At 46.2% G+C, this 20469-nt stretch overlaps 1 protein-coding gene across 1 annotated transcript in view; it reads right to left on the reverse strand.

The window, feature by feature from the left end:
- Positions 1–20469, reverse strand: part of DNAH8 (dynein axonemal heavy chain 8) — a 13985216-nt gene that overhangs the window by 1667303 nt on the left and 12297444 nt on the right. Inside the window, exon 81 of the mRNA XM_085610239.1 lies at positions 14644–14762. Within this exon, the coding sequence (XP_085466365.1) occupies positions 14644–14762 (119 nt within the window). The remainder of the gene's footprint in view (positions 1–14643; positions 14763–20469) is intronic.

The following is a 20469-nucleotide window of genomic DNA, read 5'->3' on the forward strand; positions in this document are numbered from 1 at the left end:
CAGAGCTACACGGGTGGTGCCACCCGAACCCTCAGCCAAGTCGCGCGACCGGCGAGGGAAGTCGGAAGAGCGAAGTCGCCTCTTCCACTTCTTACTGTGCCTTGACTTACCTGAATGCGAAGACTTAGACCTCGACGAGCGGTGATGGGTGCGGCTCCGTGACCGGTCCCTCCACCTCTTCCTTGACTGGGACCATGAGCGGCGCGGAGCCGACTGCCGGATCTCGAGCTGCTTGCGGACTGCTCCTGCCTAGCCTTCGAGGTCAAGGCCCGGCAGTCGAGGCACGACTTGGCATCGTGGTCGACCCCAAGGCAATAGAGACACTGGCGGTGGTGATCCGTGACCGACATCAGTCGGTGACAGGCGTCACAAGGTTTAAAGCCAGGCCTCTCTACTGGCACCAGAGTCGAGGTCGACTGGAAATGGAACCAAAAGAGTTCAAAAAAGTTTAGTCAAAAAGTGACTAAAAGGGTATGCGCTTCCCGGATCGGCGCTTACTGGAGTGGAAAAAAGAAGAACTGACGTCAGCGCGCGAGGGCGGCGTCTAAGTACTCCGACGACGTCATCCAGGTGATCACGACGTGCATATTAGGCTTATATAAGCGAAATAGGCAGAATAGGATATCCTCCCGCTTTCGAGACTTAGGCTATATTACTGCGAAGCGCCTGATCACTAAGAACTGGAAAAAAGGAGAAGCCCCCGTCGCAATTAGCTGGGAGAAGTCATTTCTTAACTGGGCACGAGCAGAGAGTGTGGCATTACACAGAGAGGAGACTGCAGGTCTCCGCAAGTTCCCAGCAGCCCAGCCTTGGGATACGTTGCTGCATAGCTTCACACAACACAGCAGCACTGATGGTCAGCCCCCGCACACGTCCTCCACCAATGCGAACCCTTAAGCTTTGTGCGTTAGCAGCTTGACACATAGATAACAATTGTACGTAATGCAAGGATATTGTCCTTGGCGATCATTACCTGCTCTTCCTTTGTTGGCCTGTAGAACATGCCGTGTGACTGAGGGTACTGTCTGGTGCATTTTGGGTTCATTATACCCTATGGTTCTTGTTGGGGAGGGGAAGGGGTGGTTACTTGGAAGTCAGCAATAGCTTACCGGGAGGCCCAGGGGCTGAGGATTTGAAGGCTAATTTTGCATTGAAGTTGTTTTATTCATTGCTTCTTTTTCTTTCTGTGGCGGTTGCCGTTTTTATTTTATTTTATTTCGTTTGTGTTTTGGATTCTTTATTGGCACCCTATATGGTATAGGCATATAGTTTTGTGGCGAGATTAGTACAACTCACTACCAGCATCCACCAATGTTACCCACCACTGGGGTGTAGTCCACTATGCTACTCATTGATGTTTAAACTCCCCTCATGTGCGAGGCGGTGGGTGCTGCGTTGGCGTTGGCATCCCATGTGGCCATGCTGAACATGGTGGACTATGTCATAAGAGGTGATCTGTCATCAATTCCTTGACATCACCATTGCATGGTAAATCGCGGGCATATTTGGAAATGAACACTTGGTCAATCGTTGGGTATACCTGTTGCACTCACTTCCGGCAATATTTGATGTAAGCCCTGTACGGTCTGCCATACTAGTTAAACATGCTGTTGTACCATACCATGTACTTATTCATTTGCTCGCTACTGAATATGCTGTTTATTGCAAAATGAAAAAATAACAAAATGTCAATAAAGATATTTAAAACAAAACAAATCCAGGTGATCACGACGCCGATGACGGACGCGGAGCCGCAGACGACGCCTAGCGACGCGCAAGGGTTTTGCTAACGAAAAATCTTTCCGGATCCAGCCTGAAGCCTGGGGATATTCTAAGGTGAGGAATCTAACTAACGTGTTTTTTTCAGATTACAGTTGTATACTAGGGCCTCCTGGTGGAGGCCAAGTTCAAACTTTGGAGAGAAAAATCCAAACTATTATGGATTGGGTTGCTCCAAATATCCAGACTCAGGTCAGAGCTTTTCTGGGACTGTCTGGGTACTACAGAAAGATTTGTTAAGGGATATGGGTCCATTGTGACTCCCCTTAACGACCTCACCTCCAAGAAGATGCCTTAGGAGATGAATTGGACAGTTAGCTGTCAAGGGGCCTTTGATGCCCTGAAGAAGGTCATGTACTTAGATTCCAGTTTGGGGAGTCCAAACTACTCCAAACAATTTTCTATCCAGACAGATGCACCCGAGAAAGGAATAGGATCAGAGTTCTCACAACTGAATGAAGAGAGCCAGGATTAACCAGTAGCTTTTATCAGCAGAAGATTGACTGCCAGAGAGAAAAGTTGGTGAGCTATTAAGAGGGAGGCCTTTGCTGTGGTCTGAAGAATTTGAGGCCATGCCTGTTTGGCACTCACTTCATTTGTCAGACAGACCATAAGCCCCTCTTATTGCTAAAACAGATGAAGAATGAAAACCAAAACTTTTAAGGTGGTCCATTTTGTGGGAGAATAGCTCAGTATATAGTGTCCATCGATGGTGAGGCACTGTGCACTGAGTCCCGGCAACCCTTAGTGTTAGTGTTTAGGTCGCTGAAAACCAAAGCCCTTACGGGGTAGCTGTGCAGAGCAGCTAAGACTTACTTAAGAGGGCATTTACCACTACAGTCAGTCAATATGCTTTTCACACAAGAAAGAACCACACCAGGTGACTATAAAAATACTTAGTATTTATTAGCACACACTAGACACTAACTTCGTATGTCTCCTACCCGGAGATATTGAAAACACACAAGAAATACTTCAGAAATTGGTAAGTAGCATAGAACAACATATAGGGCCCAACCGGTGGGGGGGGGGGGGGAAAGGGGGGGTGAGGGGAGGGGGAACCATATTCTAAAATAGTGGAATGTGAGGTAAGTACCAAAACTGATCTAATCGCCAAGGATGGAGGACCCCAGGGTAAGCACTGAACTACCAAAGGTGAATAGCCAGGGACCACAAGGGGCCCGGATGCAGAGTGGTTACACAGAGTCAAACGTCCATAGGATAACACAGGTCAAGTCGTGGTTGGATTTTTACAGTTCTAGGACCCTTCACAAAGGACCCCAGAGGGAAAACTTAGATCCAGGAAGGTTGAAGAGCCACCCCAACCATGGATACTCCAGGAACCAGGATACCTACACCAGGGAGCCCAGGTGCATATGGATGAAGTGGTGTAGGAACCACACATAGACGCCAATGGAGGAGCATGGAAGATCAGCAGTGTAGGAAAGGAGGATCTGCTTTCATGGTTGCCCCCACTTTTTACTTGGTGTCAGTGTGTATTTGACCTAGTCTGCAGGGCTCCGGTTGATCAGGGCTCCAGCAACTGTGTTGTCTTCCCCAAATTGACATGATAAGAACTATGGTGCCTCCACAATTAGCTACTGATGTACCCTTGTAAGTCTCTAGTATATGGTACTAAGGTACCCAGGGTATGGGTACACCAGAGGTCTTCCATGGGCTGCAGCATGTATTATGCCACTCATGGGAGTCCAATTAAACCATTGGAGCCTGTGTGAGTTGGTGCTTGTACCTCTCATGATAGATATAAGTTTCCTTATATCTGAGGTCACTGCAATTAAAACCTATAACTCTTCAGTCGTGAGGGCAGGGTGTTTGGTTATAAGTGTGAGGGTACCCTTGCATGAGCAGGACACCCCTACAAACCCGGGAGTCGATTCTCATGGCTTTGTAAGTGCAGTCAGCCATTTTCATTACAAGATGTCTAACTATATAGTGGCTGCTCCGCACTGGTCATTTTTGGTATCAAACATGTTGGACTCAAACCCAAACAGCGATTTCAGTGTTGGAAGTATGATCTCTTGTACTGGGTGGCCCTTAGGGGACCCCCCGTACATCCAGTACCAGCCTTTCAGGGTATGCAAGCAAGCTAGTGCTGCTGCCGACCACAAACAAAATTCTGCCCTCCTGCTGCTGAGCCATGCTCGAGCTGTGGAAGGTAGAACAGTGGGTTTCCAGTCACATGGGGGTGTTACCACCACCCAGGCAGGACTTAGTGTATTTGACTGGGGTGGGGGAACTTGCCAGCGCAACCGGACTGGTTGACAGGGCAGATTTGGTACCCTCCTTGCAAACTCCATGTTTGAGCCAGTTCAGGGAACTCTTGGATCCTGCTCTGACTCGTACCTGGACAAAGGACATGGGAGTATCCTTCCCTCTGTCCAGCCCCTCCTCTGGGAGGGACCCCGAGTTGTTCCAACTCTTTCCATAGGGTACTTAAGGGATCCCCTGTGTGTGGGTCCTTAGATTTGTGATGGGACAAGACTCAACCCTGAAACTACGTCGCTCTTCACTTGTCTAAAACACTTGGACTTCGCTGGAATTTGATTGGAACCGAGACAACACCAAGGAAGAGCCTGCTGCTCCTGATCTCACTGTTCTTCAAGTCTTCTTCGTCGTCTATCTCTGTGCCTAATACCAGGTTCTTCAACAGCCCTGTGGGCATCTAGGGCACTTGACAAAATCTCCCTTAGAGTGAAGGACTCACTTCACCGTAATCTGCTGCTCCTGTTGTCCTACGTACTTCCTGAGGCTCAGCAACATAGGTGGTGGCTCTGTAGTTCCCCTGAGGCCTGACCTGTCTTCTTTGCAGTTTGGAGGACAATATCCCTCATCGGAGCTGCTAGAACCAAACCTCTGTTCACTGTGCCGACTTGTCATTGCAAAGGCTTATTGGCTCTGCACTCCAGAGATCTTAAGGCTACAAGAAGCTCCAGCCTCCAGCATCTCATCTCTCAAAAAGCAGCATCCTCCCTGCATCCTCTGCATTGTGGGCCTCCATCTTTGGTGAGCTGCCTGAGGTCCTCTTGCGACTCCTTTTCCTTTGGCCCGTGGGTCCTCTCGAGGATCTTCTTCTGCTTTGAGTGGACTCTCCATGAGTGATTCAGACGTTACTTCACCCCTATACACCCGACTTCCCCGGTGAAGGTAACCTGGTTCCTGGGACATCCATGGGTGAGGTGGCTCTCCAACCTTCCATTCTCCAAAGGGCTTTTTTGGGGTCCGCTGGGAAGAGCTCATTTTCTTTAAAACTGCAAGAGCAACTTCTCTATTGCCTTCCATTGAACACGTGGCTGTGTTTCCACTCTGCACGCAGCCTCCTTGGGGTTCCTGGGTACCTACCATGGGCGATTCCTGGTTCTCTGAGCTCTTCTAAGTTCCTTGGTCCAAGTCCCATTCTCCTTTGCAGTTCGCATTCCACTTATTTAGTATATGGTTTGGTCTCCCCTTGGAGACCAGTGTATATTTGTACTACGTACCTGATTTCTTCTAAGTATTCATATGTGTATTATTGATATCTCCGGAAAGGAGAAAAACCAAGTAGTAGTGATTGTGTTGTGTTAATAAATATCCTTATTTTTCATAAACACTTTGTTCTTTCTCATCTAGTCTACACTCTTGATTAAATGTGGTAAAACAAGCTGCTTTACACTACTTCAAGATACGCCTGAAGGCTGCTCTGCACAGCTACCCCTTTGAGATATTTAAGGTTATTAAAGGCCCCAAAAATCACCATAAGGGCTGCCTGGATTTGTGAAAGGTGCATTACTCCTTTAAATGTGCTCCATATACTATGCCAGTCTCTCACGGTATTGGATGCTGCTGCCAACTGATTGTCCATGCTGAATTTAGGGCAAACTAAAGATGTTTGGTCTGCGTGGCTGTCGGGAGGGCGGCAGGGTAGCGGATTGGGTAGAGCTCTAATTTTCAGCCCAAGGAGGCTTGTGGTAGCAGTATCCGCAGCCACAAAAGGACTGAGCCTGCTGGCTGGGTGGAAAGCCTTCATTTGATAGCCCCTACGTACCGTAGCCAAGGAAGGGGTGCAAAGCAGAGTGAGGCTTTCATGGGGCCACAGAGAACCCCAACAACTTCGTACTGGCCCAGCTGTCCTTGAATCTCTCAAAGGCCAAATCCACCTTGTCTCCAAAGAGACAGGTTCAATCAAAGGGCATGTCCACGAGCGAGGCTTCGACATCTAAAAAAAAGTCAGTATTCCTCAACCAGGCGTAACGTCGAAGCACCACTGAAGAAGCAATGGCTCAGCCCAGTGAGTCGGTGGTATCCAACCCGTATCTGATAGTGTACTTTGCTGCATCTCGCTCTTCATCAATAGCTTGGGAAAGTATGGCCCAGACCTCATCCACAATCATATGCAGCATTGGTGCAACCGTATCCCACACAGCATTGGAATAACAACCCAATAAGAATGAGGCATTCACAGACCACAATGCCAAGTTGGCAGAAGAAAAAGTCTTTCTTCTGAAGGTATCCAGCCTCTTAGATTTCCCATCCAGTGGTGTGGTAGGAAATGCACTGGAATTGATTTGGGAAGTTGAGGCATGGGCTACCAGGCTCTCGGGGTTAGGGTGATAGGAGAGGAAGTCTGGGTCCCCTGGAGCAGCGACCAATGGTCCTCTGCATAGGAGTGCCTGTGCAGGGCTGGTCCCAGGCCCCGAGCAGGACAAGAGTAAGAGCTTAGTTGAAGGGTAGTAAGAGTTCTGTAACAGATACCCTCACTTGAATCACCTCTGTCAAAACATTTGTATTGACCAGAACCGTGGGCAGGTATGGGTCCAGGAATTCAGCCGCCCTCCAGACCACCATCGCAAAAGAAGCCCCTTCCTCTATAGTCATGTGGAAGGAGAAAGGAAGTCAGTGTCTAGTGAGGTGTCCAGACCACTGGCATCAGCCAGGTCCTCATACCAGTTGTTATCTGCCATGGACTCTGCTAGGGGGTCAGTCTAAGATCAGGGATCCTCAGATCCCCTCCATTCGTGTTCCTCAGTAATGAAATAGAGCTCTGTCTCCAATTCAGGCTGGGTGGGCCTGGTAAGAACCGGAACCAACATCGTCCAATGCCGGTCTGGCTCCGTAGTGCAACTTACTGTGGGTTTGGTGCTCCTGATGGTCATCTGCTGTGCCAGAAGCGGCACAACTGGAATGGTCACCAGAGGAGGTCGCGAAGTAGCATCTGGAGCCGATTCAACATCGGATCCTTCATGGTCCCTGTAGGATGTTGCAAAGTCGTAGCTTGGGCAGATCCAGATCCAATAATGGATCCTATGGGGTCAAATGGTGCCGAGGGCGAACCCGCCAGCAAAGCCCCAGTCAAAGGCCCTGCTAAACCAATGGGACGCGAAGGTGCTCTAGAGGGGTACGACACCCCCAAAGTGAGGCTCATGGCCTCCTAAAAGTCTTGTAGTTTGATGGTGGTCACTCCAGGGAATTCGATGCTGCTGGAGAGGGACCACCTGAGAGCAAGGTCTGGACTTGTGATGTCATTCTCGTGCATCAACCTAAGAATGGAAGCAATGCGGAGAAGTCGAAGAGCGCTTCAACTTCTTGGACTTCTTCTTGTGACTTGCGGAAGAAGTCCTGCAGTGAGAAAAAGACCGACGCGATCGACTCGGGGAGTGGTCCCAAGACCTCCTACCCAACCAAGACTTGGAGGGGTGTGGAGTCACATGACGAGCCTCCAAGAGCTTTATGGCCTGCTCACAGATGTCACATAATGTAGAGTCAAGGTCCCTCTCCAGGCACCACAGGCATACCAAGTGGGGGTCCGTCACTGACATCTGTTGATGACGGCACCACAAGGTTTGAACATGGTAAGTTTCTTCTGGGACAAAAAAAAAAGAAGGCACACTAGACTTTGACAAAAGGTTGAACGAAGTGAGTCAAAAAATTATTGAGGGGAGCTCAATCTGGATCTATGCTCGTGGCGAGAAAATGAAGGAACTGGGGTCAGAGTGCTGGGCCGTGCATATATACGCACCATGCACGTTATTTCTAGCGTGGACCATGTCACTCTGAGCCAAATGATGCATCCTAACAGGGCACAAAGGGGATTGCTCAAAAATTTCAGGAACCAGTCCAACACCTAGGAATATTCTAACATAAGGAATCTGTAGCTAGAAGACTCTGTCAGATGTATATGGTTCATTTTGTTTTTATTTTTTTATTGCAAGAATATACCAAAAAAATAAATAAATAGAAAAAAAAGAAAATAAAGCACCAGCTAAACATAGTTTTCATTTAATTGCAATGAAAACATCTAACCATTGCATGTCATTTTAATAGAACAGTGTACATGCTTACTTGCAGGCAGGTCTAATATGTATAGAAATACTTCTTAGTTTAGTTTCCAGGAAACATTATTCTAAGAAGAGCAAAGAAACTGCAGTATTGCTTTGAATTACCATAACCTGAAGACACACTTTAAACACACACAGATGCCTAAACATATAAAGAATGTAATGAAAGGTCATTAGCAAAGAAGGGAATGGGTCTCTCAGCTCTGACACTACTTCTTTTTAGGTGAGTGCGTACATGTGAGCAGGCAAAATGCGGTCACTCAGTGCAAGAGAACCAGTGGCTGAAGTGGACGGATCCATTGGCCTATGCTGTGTATCTTGAAGGCCAGAAGCAAAATACGAACAACAGCGGAATAGATCATAAATGAGGAGGGTTGACCCCAAGCCCTGCATTGTGTGTGCATCTGAATTTTTAGTTATGATCTTTTAGATCTGGAGTTAGCCAAGACCTTTTGATTTTACTGCAATTATACGTATATAATACGTATCATATACTTACTAAAGGGTGCTTTCAGACACCTCTCTTCATCCGTCACTGTTGAGTCACTTACATTTTGCTTTCGCCTACCACAGCATCCAGCATGCAGCAATGGGTCAGCGTACTTCAGTTACTGATTTCACTTACATTTTGCTTTCACCTACCACAGCATCCAGCATGCAGCAATGGGTCAGCGTACTTCAGTTACTGATTTCACTTACATTTTGCTTTCACCTACCACAGCATCCAGCATGCAGCAATGGGTCAGCGTACTTCAGTTACTGATTTCACTTACATTTTGCTTTCACCTACCACAGCATCCAGCATGCAGCAATGGGTCAGCGTACTTCAGTTACTGATTTCACTTACATTTTGCTTTCGCCTACCACAGCATCCAGCATGCAGCAATGGGTCAGCGTACTTCAGTTACTGATTTCACTTACATTTTGCTTTCGCCTACCACAGCATCCAGCATGCAGCAATGGGTCAGCGTACTTCAGTTACTGATTTCACTTACATTTTGCTTTCACCTACCACAGCATCCAGCATGCAGCAATGGGTCAGCGTACTTCAGTTACTGATTTCACTTACATTTTGCTTTCACCTACCACAGCATCCAGCATGCAGCAATGGGTCAGCGTACTTCAGTTACTGATTTCACTTACATTTTGCTTTCGCCTACCACAGCATCCAGCATGCAGCAATGGGTCAGCGTACTTCAGTTACTGATTTCACTTACATTTTGCTTTCACCTACCACAGCATCCAGCATGCAGCAATGGGTCAGCGTACTTCAGTTACTGATTTCACTTACATTTTGCTTTCGCCTACCACAGCATCCAGCATGCAGCAATGGGTCAGCGTACTTCAGTTACTGATTTCACTTACATTTTGCTTTCACCTACCACAGCATCCAGCATGCAGCAATGGGTCAGCGTACTTCAGTTACTGATTTCACTTACATTTTGCTTTCACCTACCACAGCATCCAGCATGCAGCAATGGGTCAGCGTACTTCAGTTACTGATTTCACTTACATTTTGCTTTCGCCTACCACAGCATCCAGCATGCAGCAATGGGTCAGCGTACTTCAGTTACTGATTTCACTTACATTTTGCTTTCACCCACCACAGCATCCAGCATGCAGCAATGGGTCAGCGTACTTCAGTTACTGATTTCACTTACATTTTGCTTTCGCCTACCACAGCATCCAGCATGCAGCAATGGGTCAGCGTACTTCAGTTACTGATTTCACTTACATTTTGCTTTCACCTACCACAGCATCCAGCATGCAGCAATGGGTCAGGATACTTCAGTTACTGATTAACTTCACTGTGAGCGACTGCATTTTGCTCTTTTACAAGGAGCACGTTTGCAATCAATGAAGTTCCCTTCAGTGACAGTGTTTTTTGTTTTTACTTTAAAATTAATTTAGTGTTGTCTTTGTGTCTTGCAGGAGCCAGGTTTAAGCAGAAAATGTGTTGGAGAGACATTTTCTTTGCAAAGCAGTCCGCTTGCTGGTATCTCGAGCTACTGTTGAATGCGAGGCATAGGACCTTGCTTTCAATTTCCACTCAATGTACCACAAAGTGCTTGTCTGCAACATATGTGTAATTTAACATCATTTTCCTGATATTTCATATAGTGCTAGGGGTTGGAACAGAAATTATGAATTAATGCGAGCAATGTGTGCAACACAGAATCATTTCAGATGCCTACAGAAAAACAGAAGGCCTCTGAGGAGAGAACATCCATGTCTGAAAAGATTCCGTGCAGGGATTTATTTCTTGAAGTTGATAGCCATGCCAACACTGCGATACAAGTGGTACCGCCCAGCACGTGTCAGTGTGTAGAAAGATTTCTATAGTCCCCGACTGGTGTTGGGAAGCTTCAAAGGCAAGAATCTGCCAATTCTCTCTCTATTAGGGGATACAGAAATCTATCAGACTGGAAAGGGCCAGCCAGCATGGGCACGCTGGGCAGTTGCCAGGGGGTCCCACAAGCATAGGTGCCCCACGCTAATCTATGCACAGACCAGAATTTAACCAGGGCAGCTCCTCCGCAATTTTCATTCTTGTGAGCGGTTGTGTAGGCAGGGTGCAGTGCACGCCTTTGCCTGGTGGCCTATAATGCTGTAAGAGGGACCTGGGGCAAGCACCATCCCAATGTTTGTTGGGCACGGGAGTAATTTACTGAGAGCTGAGGAAGCACTTCAGTATATGGACGCACCCATTAGTGATGATATAATCTGATTAATATGCAAGAATCATCATACATGTTCCACTGATACCGATGTGTCCTGGGAATCTGGATTTCTGCTAGCACAGTGTCAGGCTGAAGCAAGTACCTTCTCACAACCGTATAGGCATCATTTACAATATTTTGATGCTGCACAGCACATCAAGCCTTCATGCTGTGCAGGTGTGGGTCAAAAGAAAAGGGCAGGAATGCACCGTATCTATATGATACGGTGCATTCCTGTCCTTTACACTGCGCTGGGGCACAATGGGCTGCCTTGCATCACCTTCCTGCACAAAAACAATCACAAGAGATGTTTTCCTCTTTCTATGTGTACTGCATTTCCAATTTCTATGAGTGCTGCATTCTGTGGCACGCATAGAAAAAAGGAAAAACGAGGAGAAATAAAGGGATTTGTCCTCGTTGCGCCTCTCTTATCTCTCCCCTGGGCAGGTATAGGAATCTGATGTATTTCCAGGTTTACTAAATCTTGTAAATCTGGGAATGTGTCAGGTTCCATGGATGTTGTGTGGGAACACCAACAGGAACACCCATTGAAAGCCCCTTTCACAAATAGTAATGGGTGAAAGGGGGCCATATTTACAGGGCCATTAAAAGCCATGCAGGGTGACTTTAAATAGCCTTGTAAATATGGGCCTGCACAATGCGCCGCTGGTCCGTCAAGAAACGTGACGTAATGGGTGCACATTGGGCTTGTCAATATGCCCCATAGACTGGGCTGAAGCTCTGGGAAGTGGCAGCCAGGGGATAGAACAGGCATGCTGAACTGAAGTAAAGGTACTTAGGCAGGTGCCTGGTTCATTTCAGACATAATTGGGTGGTGGGCAAGGTAGGGACTTAGAGCAGATTCATAGTAAGTGGTCATAAGTTAGGACAGCCAAACAACACTGCACAATTGATGCAATTGAATGCGTGGTTCCCAGAAAATAGAAGACTTCCATTATAAATAGCATGAATTACAAATCAGCCACCCCTGATACCACCTAGAGCCCTCATCAGTGCTTAAAGTTAGCTGTTGGTTGACGTGGGGTTCACCCACATTGGCACTTATTTTTTCCTCATCAATAATTTATCGAGTGCGAGAAAGGGAAACACACAAACGGAAAAGAAGAGGAAGAGAAAGACGAAAAACCTGTCACCAAGGGAGAAAGCAGGGACCAGGGAGAATTAGAGAAAGGGGCAGGCAATGGATTAAAGAGGCCTGAGGTAGATTCAGGACTATGCAGCCATGATATTCGGCGCAGTGACATTTAATAGCGCCGTCCGCGGGCTTCTAAGAAGCACCTCGGCACTGGCACTCATTATTTTACAAATCAAGCACTGTCCCTTATATAAAAGAGAGATGTCCCAGTTTGCTGTAACTTTACACACTGTGACTTGAGGGACCCTATAGCCCTCTGAAAAGATGGACTTCCTCCTATAGTCAGTCAGCGGAGTATGGAGACTTTCAGTTTTTAGGAATCACCATTGCAATCAATTTTCAAGGCCCTAGCAGCACTTTTTTAATGCCAGAGAGTCACTTTTTTGATGGTACGGGGATGCAATGTGCTGCAGCATATTTACAAGGCCACGCAAAGCCCCTTTACATTGCTTTCCATGGCCTTGTAAATATGTGCCCCTTTCACGCAGAACACTGCGTGAAAGGAAAGTTCCATAGGTGTTGCTGTGGGTGTTCCCATACAACACCCGGGGAATCTGAAGCATTCCCAGATTTACGAGGGGTGGTATTAGGGAAGCGCAACAAGTAGAAATATCCTTATTTCTCCTCATGTTTTTTCTCTTTCTATGGGCCTCATTTGCAAGGTTTTGGTGCAGGGCAGAGCCGCAAGGAATCTTGCTGAACTGCCCTGCGCCAAAAGAAAAAGACAGGAATGCGCTGTATCTGTGAGATATATGCAAAAGAAACAGTTGATGGAAGGAATGCTGGACAATGCAAACATTCACCCCCAGTCACAAGGATCTGGGTTTAATCCATCATACTTTTGCTCACCACACCACCCCAGTTTAGACCCAGCCATATGCAAATCAGTCTTGACCCTGTTCCTTGTGGTAACAGTCCAGCCCGAACTGCTAAGCCAGGTCCTACCTGGACCGGAAACAAGCATCCTGTGACCGGTTTCAGGGCATCACACTTCATCAGCCAGGCTAGTTTGAATCCAGTGGTGTAGTGAGCACGGGACCCACGTCTGGGCATACCCTTCCCACTTAGGGCGACATATGCAAAAGAAACAGTTGATGGACGGAATGCTGGACAATGCAAACATTACCCCCAGTCACAAGGATCTGGGTCTAATCCATCATACTTTTGCTCACCACACCACCCCAGTTTAGACCCAGCCATATGCAAATCAGTCTTGACCATGTTCCTTGTGGGAACAGTCCAGCCCGAACTGCCAAGCCAAGTCTTCCCTGGACCAGAAACAAGCATCCTGAGACCGGTTTCAGGGCATCACCCTTCATCAGCCAGGCTAGCTTGAATCCAGTGGTGCCATTCCAAACTGGAATTGCATGGTGAGCAAAAAACAATGGATTTAGACCCAGATATCTGTACTGGGGTGAATGTATGACATTGTTCTACATTCTGTTCATCAATTGCTGTTTTTGCATTTGTCACCCCGAGTGGGACAGGTATGCCCAGACGTGGGTCCCGTGCTCTCCATGCCACTGGAGTCAAGCTATCCTGGCTGATGAGGGCTGAAAGCCGGAAACCGATCCTAGTATGCTAGTTTCCTGTCCAGGGAGGACCTGGCCTGGCTGTTCGGGCTGGACTGTTGCCATTGTGCGCAGGGTCAAGACTGATTTGCATATGGCTGGGTCCAAACTGGAATGACATGGTGAGCAAATAAACGATGGATTTAGGCCCAGATCTCTGTACTGGGGTGAATGTATAACATTGTTCTGCATTCTGTCCATCAATTGTTCTTTTTGTATCTGTGAGATATGGCATATTCCTCTCCTTTTCCCCTGCGCTGGCGCACAATGGGCTGCCATGCGCCAATGCAGGCACCCTTGCGCCAATGCAGGCACCCTTGCACCATGGTGCAAGGTTGCTGAATTTTGGGGGTGATTGTTTTTGTGCAGCAAGGGACACCTTCCTGCACAAAAACAATCACGAGAGGTGTTTTCCAATTTCAATGTGTGCTGTAGAATACAACACACATAGAAAGAGAAAAAATAAGGATATTTCTCCTCGTTGCACCTCCCTAATGCCACCCCTGGGGTGGCATTAGAATCTGACACATATTTACAAGGCCATGAAAAGCCACATAAAGTGGCTTAGCGTGGCCTTGTAAATATGCTGCGGCACATTGCTCCACCGGAGCATCAAAAAAGTGATGCTCGGCAGTACAAAAGTGCTGCTAGGGACTCGTAAATGAGGCCCTATGTGTGCTGCATGCAGCACACATAGAAAGAGGAAAACACCTCTTGTGATTGTTTTTGTGCAGGAAGTATCACTTCCTGCACAAAATCAATCACCCCCACAACGCAGGCACCCTTGCACTATGGCTCAAGAGTGCCTGCATTGGTGCATGGCAGCACCAATGAAGGGGAAAAGGACAGGAATGTGCCGAATCTCATAGATATGGCACATTCCTGCCCTTTTCTTTTGCCGCAGGGTGGCACAGCAAGATTCCTTGCAGCGCTGCCCTGTGCAAAAACCCCATAAATGAGGCGGGCAATATTTATTCTCATGTACAACTGGATAACGCTGTTCCCTATACCACCCCATAATGGATTCACCTGCACAAGCACTGAATGCACGAACGATCCTGCAACACTGTCCCAACAATCCTTACCTGACTAGTAGAAGTCTACGGAATGTATCCAACGAGTTATTATATCCATCAGGAATAACTGCTTCCTCAGGAGCTTCGGTATCAAACCAGTTCCTCCACCCTTTCTCATTTCGTGATACCTACATATAACGGGAAGAGTAATTCAGAACTACCTTTAGCAATGGAACTTTCCATAATGAAGCACTGAATACATTTCTTTTGCCCACATATCTGTAGTTTAAAGTTCCTTCCACAGTCTTAGATGTAGTAGTAAGAAATTGCAATGTACTGGCATTCAAATAAAGGATTTACACTTATTTTGTAATTATAAATATACTGTTAAGTTATACCTCCAAGTTTAGTTATACACCGCAGAGAGAAGTGCTGCAATATTTTTTTCATCTACTGATGTCAAATAGAGCCTTGATTGTATTGGGATCTCAAGCCATCCTATCTCTAGGCAGCTAGAGAGAGTACTAAGTAAGCCTGGTGGAGTTCGCAGAGTTCCACTATGCAGAACTCCGCGAAGTACAAAAAATACTCCACCGCGCCACGCGATTCTCCGCAAGCAGCGTAGTGTGTTAAAAAAATATAACATTCGCAGTAATATTCAGCGCCGGGTATTTGTCTGCGCTGTGAAATGATCGCAAACGGCACCATGCACAGTGCAAGCGGGCAATGCTTCCTTCCTGCCGCTCAAGTAGATTTTCTACTTGAGCGGCAGCTTTCTCAGCGTGAGCATAGACGGCCATTGAGAAATCCGACCGCCCGCGTTGAGATATCTCGTCGGGAGGCTAATTTCCCTTGGTCTTGCTCATGCTCATGCTTGCCAACTTGACAATGACGAGCACAAATGAGGGGAAATCTCACCGGAAGGTTGATTTCCCTTGCTCGCAATTGCCAACTTGATGTTAACGAGCGTGAGTGAGGAAAAAAACCCACTACGCGGAGTGGAGTTTTTCAGAACACCGCAAGCTCCCTGTAACGCAAAGTGCCGAAAACTATGAAAACTTCAAGAGCGGGGCGGAGTTCACCGCCCAGACTTAGTATTAAGTACAGAAGGTAAGTACATTGTTCATCTCGTGCAGCTGACCTGGCATCTCTTTAACTGAGGACAACGACCTCGAGCTAAAAAAGAAAGGGAATGACTGGCCCTCATTCTGTTCATGCCTAATACCTAGTGGGAGGGAGTAGGCCCGGGCGGAAGGGTGCAGTATGCGCCTTCCTGTGTTTCTTGTTTTTGTACTACGCAAAAAATGATTTTTCTTTTTTTCTGTAGGGTGAAATAATTTCCCTGTGGAGAAACTTTCAGCTACCCGCATAATGCTTTGGATTGTTCCATTCCCCTTACTTTGGCAGTAATAAATCTCCAGGGCAATATAAAATTTGCCTCATCCCCAAATGAGATCACCCACTGTCTGGCCAAATGAGTCGATTTTCTTACATGCAAAATGAAAATATTGGTTTAATACTTCTCCTTATTCCTCCTCGATGAAGATTACTTTCACTTTGAAAGGTTGACCAAGAGCCCTTTCTCTTACTTGGCTATGAACAGACAGCTGTGATCGATCTGATAAAGCCGGATTCATATCTGCCTTACCATCACCAAGAATCCTTTCCGGTCGCCAGGATCTTTTTATCTGCTAAAGAGTGTAGAGGGGAGGAAGTCCAAAATTTAGTACATAACCAACAAATCGAATTTGAACTCTAAAGGACCACTGACTCAGAATCTCAAATTTTAGGGATTTATAACAAAGCCAAAAATAATTGCACATACAAGCATCTCAGCACGAGGTTAAGAAAATAAATGGGCACTAATACAAAGAAAAGTCTACGCAGGAGTCTCATTAGACAAGCAATAACGGCTCCAATTTCTATATTAGAAGTCATTAACCTAAAAGAAAATCAGTTAGTTTATCCTTACTCTATCTCTAAGGTGACATCCCTACTTAGCATTTTCCCCAGGCAAGAGGATAAAAAAAGGTGTCAGAAGTACACTCTCTTTGTTGAGAGCTCGTTCTAAGTTGCTCCTTCTAGCTTCCCATCTAAACCTCAACTGCTCAACCCACGGGGCACTATCCCTAATTCAAAATCCCAAAAACGTAGAACACGCCCTCCGGCACACCTCTTCAGTCTTCTCCCAGTAGTTTTCCACTGAAACTTGTCTCCCTTACAACAATGGTTTACTTGTCCTTGGGTCCCAGGCACCTTCTCTGCCGAAAGTATCATCCCTGCATTCCAGTATACTCCCGTATTAGCTTCTCATGCCATCCTAACTCCTAAAACAAAGGGTTAGTTCACTAACGAGCTAGCTGTCCTTGCACCTGCAACAGAAACATGGGAATGAGAAACTTTCCACTTCTCTGGGTTTTTCTAACATCCCTGAAACCCAAAGCCTTACCAAGAGGAATCATTTTCGGCCTACAATATTTAGCTAACATAAGAAACAAACAGGCCTTTCTCTTAATGTATATGCAATTCAGGCCTTTACACAGTTTAAACACACATTTCTAATTCCACACTATAAGCATTGATTTCATAACTCTACATACATGAATAAGTAAACTACACGTGCAGACTTTAGTATGGTGCACGTTTAAACCAAATGCATCACATTACACCAAAACCAATCAAAATACATTTTCAATTAACTACGACATTGCGCTTCATAAATGACATGGTTACATTTCTAATTTGTTCTAATAGGTGCTGCTTTAGTATTACAATTCTAAGTCACCTGTTAATAAAGTTCCACTAAATATGTGGGTGCAGACTATCAGTGATTATGATGCACCCCTACAAATTTCAGAAATACATGGCGCTCTATCAGATCTGTCAAGGAGCCAGTCTACAGAGCTGCAGTGGAAGTTTTTATTTTTAAATGTTAAATATTTAGGCATAGCCCACAACTCCGTAAAACTCTCAACCTATTCCTGAACCCTAAAACCTGCTAAACACACACACACCCACGTGCATGCACGCATACACACACAAACTCTCGCTTTGTCTCACACACATACATTGCAAGTTACTGAAAATTAGCCTCTTGGGGCCTCACTTATAAAGCCCCTTGTGGCACTTCTACACTGCCGGAACATCACTTTTTTGACGTTCTGGTGGCACAATGTGCCGCAGCATATTTACAAGGTCACTTGCTAGTTTGTGCTAGTCTGGATCAATTTATTGAACGGGCATTAAAAAGGCTGACCCTTTATGGGCGAATGTTACTTCAAGTAATCCACTAATGTGGACCATATTCTCAATTGTTGGGATAGTATTATGCACAGTCGCTGTTAGTTTCTCCATGATGTAAACGCTCCACAACTTATCACACCATAAACCTGTGGTGCTGTATTTGATTTCCAGTGATGTGCTTTTGACAACATTGCATCTCATAAGCGCCAAAAGGTTCCCTTCAGCATTGTGAGATGCTAGGGTCTCTTTCTACAAGTAAAACAGTCATAAGACCAAGTTGTAGGGGTTGCCTGTAATGCTTTTTTCACAGATAGCAAAAGACACACAAATGATGGACGGAATGTGGACCAAATCAAACATTTACCCCGAGTCAAGAGCTCTTGGTTAAATCCATTGTTCTTTTGCTCAACATGCTACCCCAGTTTACAAGCAGCCATAGTCAAATCAGTCTTGACTCTGCTCCTCATGAGAACAGTCCAGCCCGAACTGCAAAGCCAGGTCCTCCCTGGACCAGAAACAAGCATCCTGGGACCAGTTTTGGGGTATCACCCTCCTCAGCCAGGCTATCTTGAATCCAGTGGCACAGTGAGCACGGATCCACGTCTGGGCATACCCATCGCACTTAGGGCGAGAAAGCAAAAGACACACAAATGATGGGCAGAATACTGAACAAATCAAACATTCGCCCGAGTCAAGAGATATGGGTTAAATCCATTGTTCTTTTGCTCATCATGCCACTCCAGTTTAGATCATGCCAAATGGGAATCAGTCTTGACCCTGCTCCTAATTGAGGAAGTTCAGGCCGAATTGCCAAACCAGGTCCTCCCTGGACCAGAAACATGCATCATGGGACCAGCATCGTGGTCTCACCCCATATCAGCCAAGCTTGCTTGAATCGAGTGGCACAGTGAGCCCGGGATCCATGTCTGGGCATATCTGGCGCACTTAAAGGGAGAGCGCAAAAGAAACACAAATGATGAATGGAATGCGGAACAAATCAAACATTCATCCCCAGTCAAGAGATCTGGGTTGAATCTATTGTTCTTTTGCTCACCATGCTACCCCAGTTTAGACCCAGCCATATGCAAATCAGTCTTGACCTTGCTCTTCATGAGAACAATCCAGCCTGACCTGCCAAACCAGGTAATCCGTGGACCAGAAACAAGCATCCTGGGATCAGATTCAGGGTGTCACCCCTTATCAGCCAGGCTAGCTTGAATCCAGTGGCACAGCGAGCGTGGCACCCACGTCTGTGCATATCTGGCACACTTAGGATGAGAAGGCAAAAGGCACACAAATGACGGTAGGAATACAGAACAAATCAAACATTCACCTCCAGTCAAGAGATCTGGTTTAAATCCATCGTTCGTTGGATCACCTTACCACCCCAGTTTAGACTCAGGCATATGCAAATCAGTCTTAACTGCTCCTCATGGGAACAGGCCAGCCCGAACTGCCAAACCAGGTCCTCTCTGGACCAGAAACATCCATCCTTGGACCGGTTTTGGGGTATCACCCCTCATCGGTCAGGCTAGTTTGAAACCAGTGTCACAGTGAGCCCGGGACCAACATCTGGACATATCCGTTGAACTTCGAGTGAGAATACAAAAGGCATACAAATGATGTATGGAATGGAGAACCAATCAAACTTTGGAGATTTCTTTCTTCCATAGTAGAACTTGGTGATGTAATAGAATTACATAACTGAGACGTTCCAGGAAAGAGAGTCAGTTGAAGAAGCTGGAGGTCACTGTACAACTATGAAGATGTACTCTTGAATAAATACTTATTACCTACTAACCACTGTGCGCGTGGCTACTACAGTTTTTGGCGACGAGTTAAAAAGAATCTGCGCAGGGGGCAGAATACTGGGTGACCTCCACCCCTGGAAAAGCAGCTCACCGAGGAGTCCTGCTCATGATCTTCAATTATTAGAACCGTGAGTAATTCCTTCATTTTTTTTATTGCCTTACTGAAGTAGAACACATTTTTTGGGCAAATTCAAGTGGTTTTGGCTACTAGCCAATAGTTCAAGCGTTGCTGTGAACCTGTGTTGTTGTGAGCCTTCAAAGAAGAAATTACTCGTTTTATTACTGGAATCTAAATGGAAATGTCTTTGTGTGGCTTACAACGTTAATGCATCGTTAATTCAGGGGTGTACTTTAAAGTCAGGTCGTATTCAGTGACTATCATTATTTCTGTTGCTAAATTTTTGTTGGATTTTAAATGTGCTGACTGCTCGAGCAACTGCACAAGAGAGACCAGCAATCATTAACAAAGATGCGCGAGGCACAGCGCGGGAGCATCAAAGGATTGAGATTCTTTAATGCGCGAGGCACAGCGCATGAGCTTTGAAGATAGACAAATTGCTGATGCGTAAAGTCAAGCGCGAGGTCGTGGCAGGCCTAAGCTTCAAAAGTAAACAAAGCTGTGAGAAGCGCAAGCCGACGAGTGAAGTCAGGCGCGAGGTCATGGGAGGACAAAGCTTTGAAAGTACACATTATTGTGAGAATCACATGCGCGAATTGACACGCGAAGAAGTATTTCACCATTAAACAAAATTGTGATGTCTCACCAGTGTGATCTTCATTATGGGAGTTCTGTTATCTTCTAGAGGATCGTAATAACATCTGATGCAAGTACGTACTGGCA

The sequence above is a fragment of the Triturus cristatus genome, chromosome 6 (genome assembly GCF_964204655.1).
Source record: "Triturus cristatus chromosome 6, aTriCri1.1, whole genome shotgun sequence".
Taxonomy (NCBI): Eukaryota; Metazoa; Chordata; class Amphibia; order Caudata; family Salamandridae; genus Triturus; species Triturus cristatus.